Below are 24,883 nucleotides of genomic sequence, written 5' to 3' on the forward strand. Positions count from 1 at the left end.
CCAGGAAGTCTCCAGGTTCAAATATCTCCTCATCTACAAACCCATGAAGTGGGCAGTTCTTATCTCTCCACTTTAACCACTCATCTGTAGTGTGGAAATAAGATTCATAGACTTCTGTTTCTATGCAGGGGTGACTGTCTGCATGGGCATCCTGCTGAGCCATCCAGCATGTCCACTGCTGTTACTAGTTGCATGCTCTGAGGTCAGAAGAAGATGCCCAGCCATGAGATCAACACCGGGCACCTCGTTCTGACACCAGAAGTGAGAGACCCACAGAAGCAGACACACCAGGCAGCTCAGTGAGACACCCTTATAGACAGTTACCCCCGCATGAAAACGGATGGCCAGACAATGGGGGAACCTCTGGGCTGGAACTGAAGGGAGTTAAGAGTCTTGTAATATCAGAAGGCTTGCAGATGCCTTCTAGTATCTTCTAATTCTTCTAATATCAGAAGGCTTGCAGATGCCATACCTTAATTCTGCTTGAAATGCCTTCTGGTTATTGGGCAGGGGCTGAACTTATGCTGCAACAGAGAGACAATTTCTTATTTCATTCTCATGATAGATATGAACCCCACTGCTACAGTATGATGTACATCCAGATTTCAGGATGAAAGCCAATGTGTGATGCAGACCTGGCTTTGATTATATAAAATGATCGTGTGTGTGTGTGTGTGTGTGTGTGTGTGTGTCCATTCCTAATTTGCATAATATTTTCTAGGTGAAATAAAATCTCCTCCCCAACCTAGCATGAAGGAGTGAAGCAGTTTAATTTGTTCATTGGTATATAGATTGACCACACCTTTCCTTAAGAGACCCTTGGCACCATTGGTGTTTTATTTTTTTACATTTTTTCCTTGCAGTGAAGTCTCACATCTGTCTACCTCTTTGAAAGCCTTCCCGTGTAACACCCACCAGGCATCCCTATTCATTTGACTGAATCCATTGCTTTTGTTTTTGAAAAAAAAAACCATTGGGAGGGGACTTTAAACAAACCAACTAAAAACCGATTACTTATTACACAGTTTAAAGTCAACTGTTTTCACAAAACAGAATCTTAATGGTATTTTTTTGTTCTGTTTTTTTTGTTCTGTTTTTTTCTTTTTCTTTTTATTTGTTAGCAACCCAACTACTGGAGCTTTAAGGTCAGTACTTCCAATTTTTCCCCCCACACTTTTCTGTAAAACAAATGCATGCGCTTTCCACCCTTTTTCTGTATTTTTCTGTGCGTGCAGATAAGTTTGGGAGGGGATTTGAGAGGTGTGCTTCTTTTGCTCCACTTTCCTGCATCAGATTTCCTGTTTCTAATAGCTAAGTATACATGGTCAGCCTTACCACTAAGCAGAGAGCAGGGTAACTGTCTAATGCAGCAGATGTGAAGTATTTTTAAGCCAGCAAATGGTTACATGTAGATCTAGCACCAAGTTGTCATCCCAGTGCTGTGGGGAGGATCACAAAGACCCACACATGACATGACAGCAGAGACAATGACCACAACCTTATTGGTTACAGCTGCTGAGTGTTGGCATGGTATGAAGCCAGATCCAGGTATCAGACACATTTGATATGTCCATCCTCTCTGGCTCACATGCTGGGGAGGGAACTTAGAGCGATGACAGTTTACAGTCTCATGGGTGCACCACCACTGTTGTGGTCCTCTGTTGCCTGGAAGTCATTGGTGCCCAAGTCAGGCCTAATCCTACTTGCCTGAACCCCCAAATTCCCTTAAGGGGATTTATGATAGTGAATAAGGAGGTTGTAGACCCCTGCCCCAAACTGAATCCTGCGCAATGGCACACTGCCCCACCAAGGTATGACACTTAATGTAAACCAGAAAGTAACAAGCATGGAAAAAACCCAGATAGGAATTAAAACTGGAGATGCCTCCTGTTCCTTTAAGGGGACAGGAGGCATTTCAACAAGTGTTACTTGTAAAACTACCAGGTAAGAAAAAAACTTTCTACTGAAATTTCCTTTTCTGTGTAGTCATTAAAGTGACAGGAGGCATTTTCAGTTTTCACTCTGGCAACCCAAGTAGGAAGGTCACTCAGACCCAAATGACTAGGGAGCCAGAAAGGGCTGCTTATATGTCCCTTTGCCAGGCCTGACTGAAGTCAGACAGTCATGTTAGGTGGGCTGCCCCCTCAGTGAATGGATGCCCTTTCCAAAAACCTGCCAATGTCAAACAGGTTTCTTGGAAGAAGATGGATCATTCACACCACAAAATGGTCATCATCCAGAATCCTTTCACAGCCTACAGATGGGCTTACTAGTAAATCAGGGCCGCTGCTTATTTAATGTATTATTACTGTATGTTGCTGCCAAGTAGTGGCATTTACAAGCTAACTTGAGAAGCCTTGGGTGCTATGTACTTTGACTTACACCGGTTATTGTTTGCTGCTTTGCCTCAGCAAATAATACCTTATATAAGTCACCCTCTGTAAGAAGGTGCATTCACAAAATGTCTTGGGGCAGCTCTGAAAATGCAAGAGTGCTGTAAACGCAGTATAGCAGTTTTGTGGGCCAAGAGAAACACACAGGTGCTACGCACAGATGTATATTTCTCCTGACTCCCTATTCCCCCCTCCCACCACTATTCCTGCAAATGAAAATAATTCTGACAGGTTGCCAGTGGGATGAAATGAACAATGGTAGTTTGAGGTGAGGAAACTTAAAAATTTTCTGATGGAAATTGCCCCTAGATGGGTCACAAGGAATGAGCTGAACACCATTCCCAACCTTCCAGCCAACCTCACTATATCTTAAAGTTGTTTTCCATTAAAAAAAAAAAGTCAGGAAAAATTTACACACCTCTGTGTATAACGTCTAGTTTGGCCACTGTGCATGATTACAATTGGACATCTAAATGAATTTCAGGCCTGCTTAATTGCCCTGCACATTCTTCTGCTTGTTGAAGTGCTATGTTAGATCTGGAGTGCTGTGCTACACATAGTAGATCCAACCATGCAGGGAAAAATGACATGTTGCTCTGCTTTCTACCTGTAGAGACTGGCGCAGAGGAAATGAAGGCATTCTATAGATAGCTAGATATAGATCTTCCCATGTACATAGTAATTACAGAACGACGTAAGCAAACAAAAGGTCCATGCCGCAGGGAGTTTGCAATTAAATGCAGTAGTGTTCATGGAGACAGTAAGGCAGCACATTCTAAAACTGTGTTTCGTCCACTGAAATCAGGATTGTCTCTTCTTATGAGTAGTGGCTTTCCAGTATCTCAGGAAGAGGTCATCACTTGATCCCTGCATCATTTACAGGAGATGCCAGGAATTGAACGCTGCCCGTTCTGTAGGCAAAGCCTGTGCTCTGCAGCTACGATGATTCCAACAAAGTTTGAGAAAATTTCTCTTTTTGGGCAACAACTTCCAGAATCCCCTCAACCAACAAAGCCATTAGCTGGCCACCACTGGGCATCTGGGAGTCGTATTCCTTCAAAAGATAATGTTTCCAAGCTCTATGTTTCTCCCCAAGGAAAGGCAAGAATAACAGTATTGCAAGGGGAAAGCAGTTTGGTTGCATACTTGGAAAACAAGCACAGATACAGTGTGTGGACAGTTGTGTTGTGCTGTAAGATAGGGGATGCAGATCCAAAGTTTGCATGCTGGCACTAATTAAGCACAAACCTTCTTTCATATGAATATCTCTGGATCATTTCCCCACCCCTTGCTTCACACTTGCTGACAAAGAAAGTGAGTACTGTAATTGTAGGGCTATGACAAAGTATTCTTTCAAGGCAACAGTTTATTTTTTTTTTCAGAGGAAAGCATGACCGCAAATCACATTTCAAGCCAGTTTATAAAATTATTCTTTGGTCTTTATGCAGTGCCATCAGCGTACCTCATGCTTTGCACAGTTTCAGAAGCAAAACAGCAGGTCCCTGACTCTAGGAAATTACAATCTTCTAGATGCTCTTAGTGAGAGGTGAGAAGCTAGGTAACAAAAGAATGCAGTATAAATAAGCACATTTATAGACAACTGAACTTCATCTCAGTTGTAGGTGAGAATTAAGACTGCAATACTGGTGTGATTGTAAATGCTGCCATGTATGCAGTTGCACTTTCTTGGAAGTTTTGCAAGGGGTGGTACCATTGTGAAAACATTTCTGGTGTCTATTAGTGCCATAGGTGTGGTCCTTAGCAATGGAAGGGAAGCTGGATTGACTATTGTGCAAAGGGAGAGAGTACATGAAGAACTGCCTGATATAGAACCAGTTGTGCAACAGTGCAACCCAGTAAATCCAGCCTACCTTCAGCAGTGCAGTTTTATTCTAAACAATCTGGGCCAACATGTGCAATATAAATTCAAACAGAAGTACTTCCATGTCCTTAATTTACACCTAAATTTAACTCGTTTTGACATAGTGATGCAGATGGTCATGTCAGCTCAGCAGTTTCTGCTTTCACAGAGCTAATTAGTCACAATCAATACATCCATCACAATACATTTTCAGGAACAATTTGTGTTGGGATATAGTCATATGGCAGGCAGTTTTTACCTCACCAATAGTTTTGATTTAGAATCTGGGGAGAAGAGTTTGGGAGGTTAGGCCTAGTTAAAAACAGGGCGTGGCAATTACAAATACCAAACCCCAAACAACTAGATCGAGGTGCAAAATGCAAAACAACAAAACCAGACACTCCTTCTTGCTTATTGTTTCATGGTAAAAACCAAACCTGTATCATGCACTCCAGGGCTTGAATTCTGGGTTGTCTAACAGCAGCAGCAGCCGCAGCAACAACAACAAGGATGGGTGGGTAGAAATAGGAACCTTTTCTTCCTTTGATGGTATTTAAGGGAAGATGAGACCAAGTGCCTGTTGGACTGGATATCAGGGCTAAAAAGTTAAGTGAAGCAAGGAAATAATTTAGAACCTCAGTAATTCTTTTTGTTCTTAAGGGTGATACAATGAATATTGTCAGACATGTTTATTCTGTGTCTAGGGGGGCATATGTCAGTGAGCATCCTGTGCTGGAGAACTAGTACATCCCTTACAGAAAGCCATTGCTTGCCTGTAATCTATGGCTAAAAATCAGCAGCAATCACTCTCTGATCCAACAAATGTATATTGGTTATAAGATCCATTTCGCTGCTGAATACTAGATTAATTAGTTCTTTCCCAGCTTCCTCCAGAGATCCAGGAAATGGCCTGCTCATGCAGTTGCTAGTCGGGATTTTCAGGCATACACACACACTTACTCCAGCATGGGATAGTCCTATGTATTGGGAACTGGATGTCAATGCATGTGTCTGCGTGTCGGACAGGGTTAGCATAAAGTCTTTGCTGTCTGCAGTCTCTTGCTCATATGGGGAATAGCCAGATGATGTCCTTCTCTTAAAAATACAAAAACAAAAGTAGAATATGGGAAGTTACCTGACATTACCTAATGGAAATGAGACAGAAACAGGAATGGGACTCCTACAACTATAATAGTGAAGAATTCACAGCAGCTACACCTGCTGAAATTCCCTTTTCTGTGCAGCAGTTAAAGATAAAGATAGGTAAATGTAATATATTCTGTCTGGCAACAGCTTTCCAAAATCTCTAGCAGAAAGAGGTTTTATGCAACACCTGCCAGAATTTTGGCAGTGGATGCTAGGGACTGAATCTTGTCTCTTTTACTTGTATGCTGTCTACCCCTAAACTGTGTTTCTTCTGGAATTTCAGACAAACTTGGGGCATTCAGAATTCTGAACTGCAGAATACCCACAGCCCTGGACCGTGGCCAAATAACGTTTCAGGCAGTTTTACAAAGATGGACTCTGGGTAATAGCATGTGCTTGCAGCTATAGAGACAAACAAACTTTAAAATAAATAGAGATATTCTTTGTGGTATCAGAGTTGGAACACCGCCTAATGTAAAAAGGCCTTGTTCTCATCTGATGCATAAGCCAGTGATTTAGCTACAGACAGATTACAGGCAAGGGATCGTAATTTTGGAATGCTTCCCCCATGTTTATGCCAAAGAGTCCCTGCACATAGAAGATTAGCATGTCCAAAAGAAGGGTGCCAGGCAGCCAAGTATATTCCCAGGCATACTGGTTTTCTGTGTACAGAGATGGAAGGATGTATCAGTAGTTCAAAGCATTGTAGATGTGTTCCGTATGTGATCCCTCATCTGCAATTGGGAGTGGTATAACACAAGCATATGTTTACCACTTCAGTGAGAACAAAGCCAAAGTCTTGCAGAGATCATACAAGTGCAATGCATTATCTCTGTGTGACGACAAGGACAGACAGGAAACTGTTTGATGGCAAAAAGGCTAGTATGGAGAATGTCTCTATGCTCAACTTGCTGCTGTTTCCAAATAAGGCCACTTCTATTTCAGTAAAGGACAGTAGGAGGACAGTTGTCAGTATCTTAGGGATATCTTGACTTTCTGTGATTTCTTGGAGCGAGAAGTTTATGAAAGGTAAGCTTGTTGTTGTTTTTAATTATGACATTCTGTTTGTATGGAGTTTTTACTTCCATTCTTCAAGTTTAAAAGGTTCATATATATAAATCAGGAGATGATGTGGTGTCACTATGGACCCTATCGTATAAATTTAAAAGAGTGTCTTACTTTCCCCAAATTCATTGCTAATTTAGGAGGCAGTCAGTTGCTGTCACACCTAAATCACCTCCAAATTGCCACCTGGGTCATCCCAGATGCAGCCCAGGTTGTCTAAGCTGCTTTGGTGACCATTTTTATAAGTCGGAAGCTTCTGTTTTCGAAAAGGGGCCGCAGAAGCAGCTTAGAAGACCCGGGCTACATCTGGAATGGACCTAGGTGGCAATTCAGCAGCAATTTATATGTGATAGCAACTGTCTGCCTCCCAAATTAGCACTGAATTCAGGAAAGGTAAGCCGCTCTTTTAAGCCCATGTGATAGGGTCCTTAGTTGGCTGTAAAAGTCAGGACTGTATAAGTCAAATGTTTTTGGAGAGAATGGCCTGTATAATTTGACTTACAGTTATATCAACTTTCATAGTCCCAAGAAATTTCTCAGATAAGATAAAGACTTCTTGAGACTCAAAAGTTTACATGCTTCTGCCAGTTCATTAAGAGTCCATGTTATCATCTTCATGCTCTTCTGGATATGGTGGTTCTCCTTTCACTATTATAGCTTATATATATATTGATAGACTTATACTGTATGAATTTGATCACTCCCTATTTAAGTATATTGGTGTCCATCACCATATCTTGTGGGTGGGAATTCTACATGGTAATTATGTGTTTTATAAAGAAGTGTTTCTTTCATCTTCTGTCTCTGTGGTTACTGAGTGACTGCAATCTATTACAAATGGAGGGACACAAAATTATGTCCAGCCACTCTCTTCAAACCTATACCAGTTAGCAGATCTGTTCCTCTGCCCTATGGTTGATTTATGGAAAGTAGGGAAATTAATAGCATTTTCTATGTGACACCTTAAAGATTATTAGTTTTATTATAACATAGGTTTTCATGAATGGAGTCTGTTTCAACAGATATATGACTTGTTATCCTTAGTTAGCAAGTTTGGATAGCCAAAAGAAATTGGTAAGAAAGAGAGAGAAAAAGAGAGAGAGAGAGAGAGCAGTTGACATAAGAAATACAATCGTGGCAAATAAATTAAAGCTTAAATGGAGGGGAAATAAGCATTGTGAGCATACACAACAGCAGTAATCAGTGATAATTTAATTATTTTGGAATTGCTATGTTAATTAACATTACTAGTGGGACAGTAAACCACTGTTTATATTCATTCCCAAATGGATGAAATCAAAATTTTCATAAATCCAAATTCAGTTGTTTTATATTGGAGACTCCCTTTAAATTTCATTTGTGAAGAATGGAAATTTTCAGGTCAGAAGTGGAATATCCTGGAGGGATTAAACATTTTTCCTGTGATTTTATCCTCTGAAAGCTGTCATCAGATGCCAGATTCAATGCACAGTATTTGTATAAGAACTCAAACCTCACTTTCCTATTCAGTCATTTATTTATTTCTAACCCTCAAAGTATGTTTGGGGGGAATATGTTCTAAAATAGCTTAAGTACATATTTAGGTGCAAATTTTCATGCAGATTTTTTAAAATGCAGATTAGTGTGGGAATAAAGTAGACTGGATTTGTGCACAAACTCAGAAGAGAAATGGATTTGCCTATCATAAATTTTACTTCATAGAGTGGTTGTGAGGATGAATACATTTAGAATCGGAAAGCGCTCTGTATGAAGAGGTAACCTGCATTGATAATTGTATAATGGTGCCTCTGAGCCTTTTTTGAGGTGAAACAACAGTATTTTTAAAACACAGTTATGTTAAGGGGAAGGAAAAACCCTTGGTAGTCTGAATTTAAGAAATTGTTTTAATCTGCTTTTTCTAAACAAAATTGTGTGTGCAATGTTTCAGGTTTTTTTTATCTGTTGTACATTACCTTTGGGGCCCTAGTTGGCTAGAAGGCAATAGCTAAATGCTTCAAATAATAAAAAAATAAAGGAGTAAAGAAAAATTCAACCACTGATGGCAGTTCTCCAAGCCATTCTTAAACCACATACCAAGAATTAACCTTTATAGCCCACCTTTCCCCCACCAATAATGAAACTCAAGGCAGCTAACAGGATATCAAAAAAATAAATAAAATAAAATAAAAAAAGAACGCTAATTAAAAACTATACCAAGTCATTAATAAAAGTATAAATATAAGAATTATTTTAAAGGCAACTGAACATTTATAAACCTAAAACATTAAAAACATTAAAATTCATTAAAAGACTATATACAGACCTTAAAAACAGCACTGTAGAACATTAAAAACCCACATCAGTTTTTAAAAGCCTAAAAATGTTTTGATTTGCTGACAGAAGGAATGGAAGGATGAGGCCATTCTAGCCGCTTTATGGAAGAACTTCAAAGGTTGGGTGCCACCACCAAGAAGGTCCTCTCCGTTGTTCCCACCAAATGAGCCTGACAAAGTGGTCAGACAGAGAGAAGGGACTCTCCAGATGATCTTAGAACTCTAATTGGCTCATAAAACAAAACGCATTCCTAGAAGTAGCCTGGACCCAAGCCACATAGGACTTTTATAGGCCAAACCAACACTTTCAATTGTGCCTAGAAATGAAGAGGCAACCAGTGGAGCTGTTACAGTAAGAGAACTGTATGCTCCCTGTCACCAGCCCCAATTAACAATCTGGCTACAGCTCTTTGGGCCAACCAACGTTTCTGAGCACTTTGTACAGGAAAAACTTCCTTTGAATTAGGTAGAATTACAAGTATAGATTTGAATACTCACACATGAAAGCGGGAGGACTGGGAGGAATCTACCCTTGTAATGTTTTTTGAACAAACAGAATGAGAATGCTAAAGAATGCAGTGGGCTGACTAATCTGTACTAATATGTTTCAGGTTATGCACCTTTTGTCCACCCTGAATGGAGTTAGAAATCCAAATCTGGTTTATATTTTCTGTCTTGGAAAGTTCTAGAACATCAGTGACAAATGCCTGCCAATGTACAGGACCAAACTAGAAGTGATGGCAATAAACACATGTCTCAGGAATGGGCCATTGCCAAATACCTACTGAGCAAGGAAAAGAGAGCTTTAAAACAATGTCTGGGTTGGGATTGAATTTTGCCCTGCCTATGCATGCTTTTCTCCTCCCCATTCACTGGAATCATTCATATACATATACATATACATACACACACACACACGTATATTTATAAAAATGAGAATGAATATATATATATATTATTGATGATTCCAGTGAATGGGGAGGAGAAAAGCATGCACAGGCAGGACAAAATTCAATCCCAAACCAGAATTTGTTTTAAAGCTCTCCTTTCCTTGCATGCAGCTGTGACCATACTGCCTGAGAGATTCTGGAAATTTAAGTTCAAGTACCAAAATAACCTCAACAACAACAACAAGCTATGTCCCTGCTGTACTTTAAATTTCTTGTACCTATCACCTTCACATTGTAGAGATTTGGCATGGCCCCTGATGGAAGTTATATCTCCTCATATCTAGTTTCAGCCTTTCATTCCCACTCCAGCCCAGCTGCTCCACAAATGCATTCTATCCTTCTCACTTCAGCCATTGCCGGACTGAATCTCTGCTTCTGATGCAGCTTATCTGCCTACCCACAACCCTCCTCCACAGTTGTCAAAAGAACTTCTGGTCCCTTTGTCCCATTGCAGGTTCCATAATCCATCATCTAGTCCAGTTTGGTACCCGATGGCCTTTTGGTAACCTAGCAACAGCAGCCTCAGTAACAAGGCAGGGAATACAGTGCAGGATACTAGGCAACAGGATTTGAAAGTAAATCAGAAATGCTCTCACCTTTGTTTTCTAAAATTACTGAGATTTTTTATTTAATTCTGTCTCTCTTCTTTGCAGTCAAGAGTTTTCTTGACTTGATTCATATGTGTTTGTGTGTTTCAAACAGTTTGAATAAATAAGAGTCCAGGGTGCTTGTAAGCTGTATATTCAGATTTTTCACAATCTTTTCACAATATCAGAAGTTTACTTGTAGGCACTGCTGGTTGCTACTGAGTGAAAAGCATTCAGTATATGTCTCAAGTGCAATCTGTTTATTACTTTTATGGCATACTTTCTTGGGCCAGATGCTGAAAAGTATGTGGGCTAAGTCCTAGTGGAACCCTGTATCCCAGATGCCAGTAAAAGTAGACCTTGGTTAAAAAGGAAATCCATTCTTCCAATGAGAACCGCTTTTAATTGAACTATGACTGTTCTTCAGTTCAATATGGTCTTCATAGGGAAATGTTTTAATAGATTTTCCCCTGTTTTGAACACTACAAAGGGAAATGCCATGTAGCTTTTCATCACAAGCACTATAGTGTCTTAAGCTAGGCCTAGAACCTAGAGAGTTACTTTTTAAAAAAAGTAATCACAGTTATATTCACTACCAACACAAAATGGCTAGTTAGGTGTTGAGGTTACACTTTTGTAAATGTAACTACTCGCTTACAGATTTCTCAAAACTAATGACAGTCAGCCCTCCATATCCATGGATTCTGCATCCATGGATTAAACCATCCACAGCTTGCAAAGAAGTTAGACTGCCACCTTTCCTATTTATTTTTGCATACAAGCAAAGACATTTGATGAGTGATGCACTGGATATCCCTAATTCCTGTGCTGGTGTGTATGTGCTATTAATGATATATGTTTTAACCTGGTTTTAATCTTTTCTGATTGTTTAATTGTGTTTTGTGTACTTTTTGTATACAATTGTGTTTAATACTTTTGCCATTTTATGTAAGAGCCATCATTCTGCTGTGCCATTATATATACTATAATGGTACTTGAGTATCCATGGACTCTGGTATCCTGGAACCAATCCCCAGAAGATACCAAGTGCCACTGTAGTTACCTTTTAATTACATTAAAATAAATGTATCCGAATACTACCAACTACTGGCCTGTGGTAAAAACCCACTTTCTCCCTCAGCAACCACAGCAGAGCATGAAGAAGCAGCAATACTTGATTTATGGACTATTGTGTCTCTGTCACTTATTGAGGACATACACTTGTAACTACAGAAGTACAGTCGGCCCTTCTAAAACACAGATTTTTTATACACGGATTCAAGCATCCACAGTTTGAAAATGTTCAAAAAAAGTATAAATTTCAAATATCAAACCTTGATTTTCCATGTTTTATAAGGAACACCATTTTGCTATGTCATTATATTTAATGGGACTTGAACATCCACGGATTTTGTTATCCACGGGGGACCTTGGAACCAAACCCCAGTGTATAACAAGGGTCCACTGTAATTAAAAGTCACATTTATACTGAAAAAGCAGTGACATTACCCTGTGATCAATGGCAGTTGTAATACAGCTCAAGTACGCTTTAGCTATTGGGGAGGAATTAATTACTTGTTACAGAAATTTCTCTGGGAACCAAGACTAAGACTATCGTATTTTGGCCACATCATGAAAGGCATGACTCATTGGGAAAAAACAATAATGCTAGGAAAGTTAGAAGGTAGTAGAAAGAGAGGAAGACCCCACACCAAAAGGATGGACTTTATAAAAGAGGCCACAGGTATGAATTTGCAGGAACTGAGCAGAGCAGTGGAGGACAGGGAATCTTGGAGATGTCTCATCTACAGAGTCTCCATGGGCCAAGGTTGACCTGAGGATGGATAACAACAACAAAAAGTTATTGGTAACTAGTTATTAAATCCTGGCTAGCCCCGAGTAGCAATGTGTGGTGGCGGTGAAGAATTAGTGGCCGTAGCTTCTGGGGAGGCAGCTTCTTTTTACCTTGCAGATCTGTTTGTTTTCATCCTTTCAGCAGGCTGGGGAGTTTGCCGAACTGGCACCATGTACATAGCAGAGATGTTTACTCTGATGAGTCAGGCAAATATCAGGCAGGCTTAGTGCCCGTAATCCTCTGCCAAAATGCAGCCTGCACCCTGAAGGCCAAGCCTGCCGGCAGCTTTCAATAACATCTGTGCCTTCCGTGCTGCTGCAGTTGTCATTGTGGGATTTTACCCTCTGAATAGTTAGAACAAAAGGTTACATTTTGCTACACTTGGCAACCAGGCCTTGATGTGAGCTGAGTTTTATCCCCAAAACTTTTCAATGACATGGCTGAGCCTTAAAGGAAGACAGGAAAGAGTGCCTCAGAGATATGCGCATTCCCCATATTTCTGAACAACCGTACACATGAAATCATGAGCAAGGTCTGGAGTCTGGTGTCTCTATATTTTTCTTGCATTGAGAGATCTTTTTCTTGTTAGCAGGTAACTGTTACTCCTAGGCGGCATTTTAGTTTATCAATGGATATTTTATTATTATCTTACCTATCCAGAAATCTTGGGTGGGAAGGAGTCCCAAGGTAGGTGATGGTAGAAAGGTATACAACATGGTTGTTGTTGTTTTGTGACTTCAGGTTATTTCCGACTTATGGCAACCATAAAGCGAACCTATCACAGGGGTTTCTTGGCAAGCTTGTTCAGAGGGGGTTTGCCATTACCATCCTCCAAGGGTGAGAAAGTGTGACTTGCCCAAGGCCACGCAGTGGGTTTACACAGCCAAATCAGGATTCGAACCCTGTTCTCCAGAGTCATAGTCCAATGCTCAAACCACTGTACCACACTGGCTCATACAAATGGTTCATACAACATGTGTGAAAGCTTAAAATGGGTGCATGTGATCTTTGCAAATGGTGATGTCTACAGGGTTGTTCTTGTTTTTCTCACGGCCTTGCAAATGTATAATAAGTCTGCTTTAACTTACATTAAGAAGCACCCATTTTGCCCAGCATTCTATTCCCACAGTGGTCAGCCAGGCTTCTATGGAAACCTTATATGCACAGGATCATGGCATTTCAAATGTTCAACCAGAGAGCTCTAACACCTCACCAAACTACAAGTTCAAGGATTCCTTAGGATGCAATTACGGCAGTTAGTCTGACAGGACCCATGACTTGGCCATGTAAATCCACGGGGTGACCATGGGCAAGCTACTCTCTCTCAACCTCATAGGATGGGAATGACAAACCCCCTTTGAAGAAACCTGCCAAGAAAACCCCATGATAGATTCGCCTGCGGGACACCATAAGTCAGAAATTACTTGAAGGCACATAACAATGACAACAAAATACATTTATAGGGTTCTTAAAAATCTGAATTTTTCTATCTGAACATCAAGGTTTAATTTTAGTTGTCTTGGCTAAAAGCCAGTGATTGACTAGTTCTCTATGAATTTATTTATCTGAAGCATTTTTACCCGGCTCTTCAGTTTAAAAAAACCAGTCCTAATCTTTTCTTTTTAAGCTATATAAGCTTTTAGAGGCCATTGCTACCTCTTGTGGTAATGAATGCCATATGTTCAAATATGCATTGTGTAAAGCACCATTTCCTTTTGTCACTCCTGAATCAGTTGTCAGTCTGTTTCATTAAGTGACCCTGACATCTAGTATTAAAAGGGAGGGGGGAGGGCTTTTCCATTCATTCGCTCATGAGTGAAACAGTCCTTATTCAGCTCTTAACTATGTAAAAAGTGAAGAGACTGAATTGTTTTGGGGGTGGAGGAGTCAGTGTTACTACAAATAAACAGTTTCATGATCTCTTCAAAGATGTCTTTGTGCAGCTCCCACAGGTGTCATGACATGTCATGTTTGTTATTTAATTTGCTCATGTTGTATTTTTACTACCTGGGATGGGAAGAGGAACCTGTGTGCTTTTCAGCTTTGTGTACCAAATACCAAGATTTTGGTATTATCACTTTGTGTGGCGGGACTTTGCCTCTGTGTTTCAGACAGCAAAATAAGTTAGCTATAATTCTGTACCCAGTTATCTGGAGATAAACCCCATAGAAGGAAGGGGCTTACTTCTTAGTAGACATCTTTAACATTGTACTGCTAAGCAGCGTGAAATAGCTGAACCAAGGACAGAGCCACTCTTCTGTGAAGGAAAGAAGGGTCTCTTATCTCATGAGGTTCTTTACATATCTGATGCATTCTCTTGGAAGTTCCCATGTGTATCTTTCCTGCATTTCCCTGACTACACCCCATTTTACCCTTACGCACACACATGAGCCAAGGGGGTACAGTCTACCCACTAATCCGATTTCAACATTAATCCTGTTAATGTCGAGATCGGGATTAATTCTGGGTTAATCGGGATAATCCTGACAAAATGGTGAGCATTTTAAACAGCAGATGGATTAATTGTTACCTAATCGACACACAGGTTTAAAGGAATACTAAAATTCATCACAGAGATTGAAGCTGGGTGAGAACAAGGCTAGGGGACGAGGTTGAGACCCGAGTGTTAAAGGCTGGAAAAGGATCTGATTTCATATGCACTGGGGGTGGGGGAATAGAAATATATTTAGAGCTTAAAATTGAAGCTTCATTCAGAAATGTATAGTACTCAAGTGTGCCTCCATCCCAGAGTCAGGGCAAAGGGATTCCTGAATGACCCTCAGCGTTGGTCTCCTCTTGAAGAGGACTTGAAGTGGACAGTACTAAACATTTGCCTTTCTCTGCAACAGTTGGCTTGGCTGATTTTTAGTCTTTCGGCTTCGAGAGTTTTGTTTTCTGGATTCAGTAGACTGATCAATGAATGTTGGCAGAGAGATCAGTTTTCATGCTGAAAGTGAAAACTACAAATGACAGTTCCCTTCGTCCAATTAATATGAGGCTCAATCCATTGGGAAATTCTCTGTTAACAGAGAAAGAAAACCTATCAGACACTTGGTTCCCCAAGGCTGCTTCAAGCCTAGAAGTATCCCTGTAGCATATACAGCAGAAAAGAAAGAGAAAAGGAGAAGTTGAGAATAGCACTTAAAAATGGATGGACCCTGTTCATCCTTGCGGCCCCTATTCACAGTATTTACCTCCATCCTGCTGAATGGCCAATACCTGGAAATCACTTTCAAAACAAGTGTGGGGAATTATGGAGTTGAAATATGCCACACGGGCCATCCAATCCAATCTCCTGCCATGCTGAAAGACACAATCCAAGCACTCCTGTCAGATAGCCATCCCGCCCTCTTTAAAAACCTCCAAAGGAGGAGACTCCAACACACTCTGAGGGAGTATGTTCGACTGCTGAACAGCTCTTACTGTCAGGAAGTTCTTCCTAATGTTTAGGTAGAATCTTGTTTCTTGTAGTTTGAAATCATTGCCCCATGTCCTAGTCTCTGAAGAAGTAGAAAACAAGCATGCTCCATCTTCAATACTGCATCCCTTCAAATATTTAAGCATGGCTATTATGCCACCTCTTAACCTGCTGTTCCCCAGGCTAAACATACCCAGCTCCCTAAGCTGCTCCTCATAGGACACAGTTTCCAGACCTTTCACAATTTTGGTAACACTACTATTTTGGTAACACAGTCTTGACATTATAGTTTCTAAGCAAGTAACTGGAGATGTGTCTGATGGAGCTACAGTCCAAGAACATCAGGAGGGCTAAAGGTCCTACATCATAGATAAAGTGTATTTGGTGTGTAAATAGAAAATAGATGTGACCAGTTGCAAAACTACTCATTTCAGAGAGTTTGTGGAAATCCTGCATAGACATCTGGAGGCAATTTGGGTTGGATGAGGGCAAACAAGATGAAGCCTAATCCATATGAGGCAAAAATACTGTGAAATAGAAAGTCTGCTCATTTGGATGGATGTTTGCTACCATTTTAGAAGAGCAGTTGCATTGCCAGTAAAATAACATATTGACAGCTTGTGTATTCTCCTTGATTCAGCTGAAGTACAGGGTGATATAGGTGGCTAGAAATGACTTTCACCAGCTTAGACAATACCAAACCGTTGAACCGTAGCACCCTCAATGAATGATATCTAGGTTAATTTAAGGGTTGCCTCAACCCATATAAACCTCAGTCTCTGATGTCTTTCTTACAAGGCATCAAAGGCCATCAGCTTAGCAGACACTAGACCCATGGTCTTTTCAGTGGTATCCCCCTATTTGTACAACTTCTTCTCAGATTGCTATACATATCTCCATTTTGGAGCTTGAACACTTCTTTTAAATTCCAACCTGTATTAAAGAGTGTTGTAGACCAGATTTCTGTTATTTTAAATTGCTATTTTTAGTTTTGAAAGGAAATGTTTTAAAATAAGCATGTTTTATGCTATGTACAGTCAGCCCCCAATTTTCATGAGGGTTAGGGCCCAGGATCCCTGTGAAAGTGGAAAAAAATGCAAAAATCAAAAGGCCTCCCTGAACATGCATACCACAGATTCCTTTCCTGCCAACAGCCCTGGCCCGTACCTCTCCTTTTTGCCATGGCACCACCATGCGTCATTGAGATTTCCAAAGCCCCTCCACATTGAAGCTGATTTTAGAAGCACCAGCACCAGAAGCAGGTGGCAGCAGCTCCGATCAACCTCCTTGCCCCCATCCTCCTGTCCTGCCAACAGCCCCAGCCCATACCTCCCTTTCCCACCTTCGCACCACCATGTCTTACCCAGATAGCAAGGTCCACACTGAGGCAAATGCCAGGACAGGAGACATAGAGGAGGGGTGAGGAGGTCAAATTAGTTCAGCAGCAGCTACAAACTCGCAAATAATAAAATCCTTGAAAGGGAAATTTGTGAATATAGAGGACCGACTGTATAGTTTAAAGACCTGTTTGTTTTTAATTGCCTAGGTAGGTCACCTTGGTATGGCTTGAATAAAAAACATTTTAAACATTAAGACATTTCCAAGAGGAAGAAGAAAAGGAGTACCCCAGCAATGTTAATAAGAATTTGCTGATTTAATTTAAATCCCTCATTTTTCCCAGTGTGAGAACCAAAACATTCAAAACAATATGTGGTGTAAAAGTTGAAAAAGGATTAAACAGTTAATCCAGTTAAAACATTATTTTAAATATATTAATTTCATACTAGCCCACCTTACATATTAAAATAATTAACTACCTTTCAAATACATATATCTAACTAACTGGTTTTCAAACCACCTGTCAACATTTAAAGGAGCCATTTTTATGTAATAACATGTTTATTAATTCAAACGTCTAGCATCTAATAATTAAGGGATCATGCATATTCTTTCAAAAACCAAATGAATTAGTTTGAGTTAGTATAACTTATGGAAGAATTGTTTACTATATGACTATAACAGCAAGATGATTATATGCTTTAAAATGATGGTTGTCAAAAATGAATGAACTTGTAGAAATGGATAAATTGTTTATCATGATTAGAGAAACGTTGTTGGTATCTTTTTTGGAGGGGTTGGATTAACTTTCTGAAAATAATAAGATGATTGTTGGTTTTGAAAATTAATATGAGTTAAGTTGGTAGCTGAAGTGTAATAGCTATTTTGGGGAGAGTGAGGTTGGAATTTAGGAAATAAATATGTAACCAAAGAAAAAATAGTTGGTCATTCTCTGTCAAATTATGTAGTAGTATAGTAAAGCAGGGGGCGGGCGACTAAATTTATTCTAGGACACTTTTCAGAATAGGATTTTCTGAAGCATTTTGCCAAAAACAGCAATACTTAAAATACAACTATTATTATTATTATTATTAACCTTTATTTATGAAGCGCTGTAAATTTACACAGCGCTGTACATGCAATCTTTTTAGTTAGACGGATCCCTATCCTCGGGCTTACAATCTAAAAAGACAAGACACAGAAGGAGAAGGGGGTGGTGGAGGGAAAGGGTAAGAGGTCGAGCAGTTCCTCTCTACCTCCAAGGCCTGGACCAAGGCAGATGGACTGGAGGGAGGGCTTGGCTTCATAATGGATGGTTAATCATTTTCCAGACACGCAAATAGTACATACTAGGTACATACTAGGGTTAGGAAAGGGCGTCCTTTCCAGACGCCCTAATCCTAGTACATACCTAGTACATACAAAATGGCGGCGCCCATTCTACATGGGCGCCGCCATTGGGACGTCACGACCGCACCGCCTCCAAATGGAGCGGTGCGGAAGTGACGTCCTGGTGCCACACGAGGGTGCCTGGGGCACCCTTTCCACGGCGCCGGAAGGAGCTCCGAAACGGAGCTCCTTCCAGGTTTGTGTCGCTGGGCGTAGCCTTTACATGGCTGCGCCCGCAACACAAATGAAAAAGGGGCCTAGCAGCCCCTTTCTCTTTGTCCCCACTGCTGTTGGGTGTCCTTGGGGCTTGAAGCCCCAAGGACACCCCTTTCCAGCCCATGGGGAAGCGGCCTGGAAAGCAGCATATCGGGGCCTCAGAGGCTGCCACTATGGCAGCTGAGGCCCCGATCCAGTGGGGAAAGGGGTGGGAACCAGCCACCCCAAAAGGGCGGTCTGTAAACCTCCTATGTTCCATACTGCTTTTCCCAGTACTTTTTCATTTACTTAAAAAACATTTTGGAAAAGTCATAAACCTGCACAGTTCTAGAGGAATCTGTTGCCTCTAGAAATGGGTTAAAATATTTTTAAAAGTAACTTTAATAAACAATTTGAAAAGTTACCCATTTGCTTAAAAAAAGCAACCCACCAACACTGGACTCATTATGCTGCCCTTGACATTAACATCTTAATGTCCTTATACTCCCCCATGTAAGTAATTATAAGTGCATCTTTCATTTGAAGCAATTTATATTATCTACAACTCATTACTACTACTCATTACTAGTTCTTTGACAACAGCAACTGTTATAATTCAAAATATTAAAATTTATATTCAAGGCAGTCAGATATGTACTAAAAAGAAAAAACCTCAGTATAAACTTGACAGCCAAAAGTGATCTTGAAAAAAAACAAATCTTAAAGGCTTGTCTCAAGATTCCTCAACAGCAGTAATATGTCTGTAACATCAGTGACTTAATGCAAATGTACACAGTTGCAAAAGACACAGTCAAACATTCTGTGAAACTGCAAGCAATATTTCATGTCAGTGTGTCCAACTATAGCATATTGTGATATAGATAAGCTACTATAATCACAAAAAACACAGTTACAAATTCTTTGTACATACAGTATAGTAAATACAAGGAATACTCAAACCAACAGCAAAAAAATGCTATATCTATATCTACTTTATTATGTCTGTCAATTGACAATATATTGTATATATGATAATATATATGGAATGGGAATTTTGGATTCTCTTCAAGCCAGGGTTTTGGGGGGGTTTTTTGGGGGGGGGGAGGGAACCCAGGTTCTTTATACCCCCAACACCTGGTTGTTTTTGTTTTGTTATGTTTAAACCAGTTTTTTTCCCCCATGAATGTGTAGGACTACACCAACATTAAGTAAAAAAATACAATTCAGATGTTATGGCTGCTAGCTTAAATAATAATTGTTCTTTTAAAAGTTCTTTGTTAAAGCAAGTTGTTTTGGCTGAACTTATCTTAACTGAAGGATTTTATTCTGATTTGTATGTCTTACATTATAAAATAAAGTAATTTTAAAAATGCTCACTTAAAATTCAAAGACTGAGTCCATGAGATTCTTCTGAACTGTGGTGTGTTATGCCAGAATGTTTCCATACCTTGCTGGATATTCGCGAATGGAGAACCACAATGATAAAAACAGAGAGATCCTGAGAAATGTTTTCTCCATTTCGATCCGTTTGGAAGTCAAAACTTTCTCAGCTGTGTTTCAGTCTGAGTAATGTACAGCACTGATTACGCAAAATATAACCCAATTTTATGCAAGAATCAAAGTCAACAAGTGACATACCTACACTCAGAAACATAGAGGAATCATATCAGGAAAGATGCCTAAACCACTGTTGCATTCAGCTTAGGCAAGTGGAATGGCATACCCACACATACCTATAGCATTGTGGGTAGTGATGAGTAATTTACCTTGCAGAAGAGATGGTCTACCATTATAATTTTGATCTTAAGGAAGCCTCAAGATTACCCAAACACAGCATTAAATTTCTGTAAGAGTTAGAAATCTTTACCCTTTGGGAAGGGAACAATTGCAATCAGTCCTCCACATTTGTGGCTTTTACTTTTATGGATTTGATTATTTGCGGATTTGATTAATATGTTCTCTCTAGGAATCACTAGGTCCTCCAGGGAAATTCTGCAGGAAGTTGACCATAGAGTTGCCTTGGAGGATCTAGAAATTCCTAGAGAAAACACTTCTCTGGGCATTTGTAGGTCTTCCAGAATGATTCTGTGATCATCTTCTGGCAGATGATAACTATAGAGTTGCACTGGAGGACCTGGAGATTCTTAGAGAGGTGTTCTCTTAGGTAAAAAGAATACAGTAGTGGTTTTTTATTTACCATTTTTCCACATTCATGGGGGTCCTTCACTCCTAATCCCAGTGAATGTGAAATGACCACTGTACATCATATACAGTGATACCCCGGGATACGAATGCGCCGCCTTACGAAATTTCCGGGTTACGAAAAAAATCCAATTAAAAAAACTGTTCCGGGTTACGAAGGTTTTTTCGGGTTACGAAAAAAAATTTGGTGCTTTTCGGCGCTATTTCACACGAAATCGCGGCTTTTCCCCATTAGCGCCAATGGGTTTTTCGGCTTGCGAAGTATTCCGGGTTACAAAAGCGGCGGCGGAACGAATTAATTTCGTAACCCGGGGTACCACTGTACTTAGTCCATTTTCCCTTTTTCAAGTATCTTAGGAAGGGAGAGGAAATTATATCTGGAGCAAGAATGGTTTGAGTGTTGGACTAGGATTCCAGGAACACAGGGGTTGAATCCTAACTTGGCAATGGAAACCAAGGATACTCAGCCTCAGAGGAAGACAAAACTTACCACCACCACCACCCCCATGAAACAAATCTTTCCAGGAAAATCCATTATAGGGTCATCTCAGGATCACTATTAGTAGGAAATAACTTGAAGCCACATAGCAGCAGCAGCAGCAGCAGCAAGAACAAATGGATTTACCAATTTTCCCACCTTCCACTGGCAAAATACAAGTGGGAGCAAAACTTGGAATGTCATTCTTGAAAATTAATTCAATACTGTTAAACATTAGAAGCTGGAAATCAATTCCTTACCGTGAACACTAATAATTGAAATTGAAATTGTTTAATTAGATGCTTCATCATCAGTTGATTTGTTGGTTAAAACATTAGGTTGGCTACACTGTTATATTTACAGAAAATAGCATGGAGATTGTCACTGTTACTAGCTTTTTCAAAGGTCTTCTTCTTTAAATTAACAATACCCACCTAGATCCCCCCCCCCAAGTTGGACTACAAAGCCCATACTATTATTGTCAACCAGGAATGATGGTAATTCAAAATGTCTTACCAGGTTGAAAAATCATGGGATCTCATCTTCAATTTTCTCAGTCACCTTCATATCTCTTTTCTTCCCACTACACACAAACATGTATATTTCACTCATTCTTCAAATGCTTTGTTTGTTAGGCATTAAGAAGGAATTATGTATTTCATTTTAGAAGAGGCTGATCCACCACAAGTGTAGCAATAAGCAGCGAGCTGTGAGATCAGTCTTTGAATCCAGGGTGTAGGATTCTTAATCAGAAATGTTTTCAAAGCCTCTTAACATATGCATTTTTATGCACAATTGAATCACTTAATCCCCCCCCCCTCCCAATGAAGAGGTCTGTAAAGACCAGTGGCAGAGCACACATTTGCATGCAGGAGCCTGGAGTTTCCAAATCCAGTCTCTGACATTTTTAGTTTAAATGAACAGGTATCTAATAAACCCAGGATTCTCTGCATCCACCTACTTTAATTCTATAATTTAATCCGGGATAGGTAAAAAGCAGGATGGGAAGCATGCAGAGAGACTGGGGGAAAGCCAAGAGATAAGGAAATGAGGAGTAAGGAAAATGTTTCATCTGATTATACAAGCTCATAGTAGTGCATGAGCAAAATAAGATTACAAAGGGATTTACTGAAGCTTATCCCAAGTAATGTTATACAAGATTGTATATTACACAATAATATGCAGTAGAATCTAGTCCACAGTATATTTAATAGAAGAGGAGAAGTTACTGAAGTTATTCCTCCTAAGACTCCAAACATTTCTATGCCATACAAGTTGGGGGTATTTACCTTTCAGTCCGAAAAACCTTGAAATTCTGAAAGTCCATTGGCTGCTGGAGGACCTTGGTCTACACACAAATCACTCCCCTCCCCTCACCTCTCTCCTATTCCATCCCCATTTTAACAATTATTTAATTTGTCTCTTCTGCTGCTTTGACCTAGGCTCCAGAAAATTATATTTCTAGCCTGCTAACAACAGAGCCATGTAATATAGTTCTTCACCTAAGATTACTACAGGTTGAGTCTCCCTTATCCAATGCTCTTGGGACCAGAAATGTGTCGAAATTCTGATTTTGGGATACTTACATATACATCAGGGGATATCTCTCATACAGGAAGTTTTTGAGAGCTGTAATCAAAAAGGTAACTTTCCCAAGCTTTACATCTGTGACAGAATTATCTTCATTCCTGAAATGAAAAGTCTTATACACAAACGCAGGCACATTGTAAAAATTAGCAACATGTATATGTATGCACATGAAAACAAACTAGGCAAAATACAAACCAGGTAATAATAATAATAATAAAATTTATTTATATCCCGCCTCTCTACAAAATGCAATCGAGGCGGCTAATGCAATCGATTGCTAATGCAATCGAGGTGACAATGTTAATACATAACAACGATCAATCAGCTATACAGTGGGTTCTCCATATTCACTGGGGTTGGGGCATAGGACTCCTGTGACAGTTGAAAAACCACAAATAAGAAAATCCTACTTTTTTAACCTGAGAGACCACCTGTCTAGGAATCTCTAGGTCCCCCAGCACAACTCTATTGTCAACATCTGCCAAGGATGGATCATAGAGTCATGCTAGAGGACCTAGAAATGCCTAGAGAAGTGTTTTCTGTAGTAATCTTTTGATCCTCCAACACACCTCTATGGTCAGTTTCCAGATTAATCTCTCTGGAGGACGTAGGCATTCCTAGAGAGGACATATTAATCCAATCCACAAATATTGAAACGGCAAAAGTCAAAGCCATAGCATGAGCAATAGCATTTATATTTCTGTATCGCTTCATACAGAACCCAGTAGTCTCTAGATGGTTTATAATATGTAAACTAATTGCCCCCAACAAATTGGGTAACCTATGGAAGGATGCAAGGCTGAGTCAATGCTGGAGCCCTGGGATTGAACTCACAACCTTGTGGCTGCAATACTGGCTGCAGTAGTGGCATTTAACCACTGCACCATCAGGGCTCCTTTTCATAGCCACAAATGTGGAAGGGCCAACTCTATTGGTATTGTCTCCCTCCATAGACCCCACTAACATGCAGCCCTTTCATCTGCACCAATGTGTTGAAAGAGAGATCTATATTTTTAATGGGATTTAAAGAAAGACAGAATGCCAGTATGTGTCCCAAAGTATTATGCTTAATAGGAAACAAGAAGACGTGTGGCTGAGTCACATCTCTGAAGTTCCCAAGAAAGCTTTGCACTGTTCTGGGAGAGAAGCATCTGTCACTTTTAACTAGAAAGAGCAACTGTCACAAAAACGGCTGCATCGTGGGGAAGGCAGTTTTGGCACTGATGGTTGTGCAGGCTCAACAGCAGTGGATCTGACATGGGGGTGGGGGTGGGATCACCTGCAGGGAAGAAAGAGTGAGAAAGACCTTGAATGGATCCTTTCCAGATGTGTGCTTATGTCATCTTCTGAATGACAGAAGGGAGCTCAGAGAAGAGAAGCCACATCTAGCGCTCCGCGCCTGCTGATATGGTTACCAAGGCAACAGGGCAAATCCCAGGCCAGAGCGTTCCATGCTGTGATGCCGCACTCTGTCTCTAAGTAAGGACGGGGTGTCTGCATGAACCCACTTGCTGCTGTGATGCATTTGCAAAAGGAGGCTAACTTCTGCAGGGTCTTGCATTACAGGAAGGAGCCAAGAAACCTGCACGCTATTGCGCTCTTTTCTCCTTTCATACTCTCAAGGGAAAAGGCCAAAGAAGATACCACCAATGGCACCATTATATCTGTTTTCAAATAATTGACATTATGAGGCATTCATTTAAAGACACTTCTCAGCCATATCTCAGTTTATTGTTTCTTTCGATTTCTCACATTTGCATACCAGTCTTCCTACACAGTGCTACGAGCTGTACATGGACTCTGTGCTTTTTTCAAAGAAAGGAGGAAGGGAGCGAGGGAGAGAAAATAAAAATAAAATAGAAAGCACAATAAATCCATCCTGAGTTAAGACTAAGGTTAGGTTTAGGGTTAGGGCTGAGTTGTCCAAGGTTAGGCAGTGAGTTTGAAGACCCACCCACCTACCCATACCTACACAATTGTTAAGATCATCCAAGGAAAAAAGAAACACTTCACACATTCAGTGATGCTTGGATATAGCTCCTACTGAGAGGCCCCCTTCCCACCAGCTTGCTATCTCTGAGGCAGTTGGAAGGAGAGGATGCAG

At 40.2% G+C, this 24,883-nt stretch overlaps 1 protein-coding gene across 11 annotated transcripts in view; it reads left to right on the forward strand.

Moving 5' to 3' along the window:
- Nucleotides 1-24,883, forward strand: part of SRCIN1 (SRC kinase signaling inhibitor 1) — a 323,749-nt gene that overhangs the window by 195,574 nt on the left and 103,292 nt on the right. For 9 of the 11 annotated variants that reach the window (XM_042474119.1, XM_042474121.1, XM_042474118.1 and 6 more), the window contains exon 3: nucleotides 1,122-1,145. The exons of the other annotated variants lie outside the window; for them this stretch is intronic. In XM_042474119.1, the coding sequence (XP_042330053.1) occupies nucleotides 1,122-1,145 (24 nt within the window). The remainder of the gene's footprint in view (nucleotides 1-1,121; nucleotides 1,146-24,883) is intronic. 11 annotated transcript variants of the gene reach the window in all.

Source organism: Sceloporus undulatus, chromosome 6 (genome assembly GCF_019175285.1).
Source record: "Sceloporus undulatus isolate JIND9_A2432 ecotype Alabama chromosome 6, SceUnd_v1.1, whole genome shotgun sequence".
Lineage (NCBI taxonomy): Eukaryota > Metazoa > Chordata > Lepidosauria > Squamata > Phrynosomatidae > Sceloporus > Sceloporus undulatus.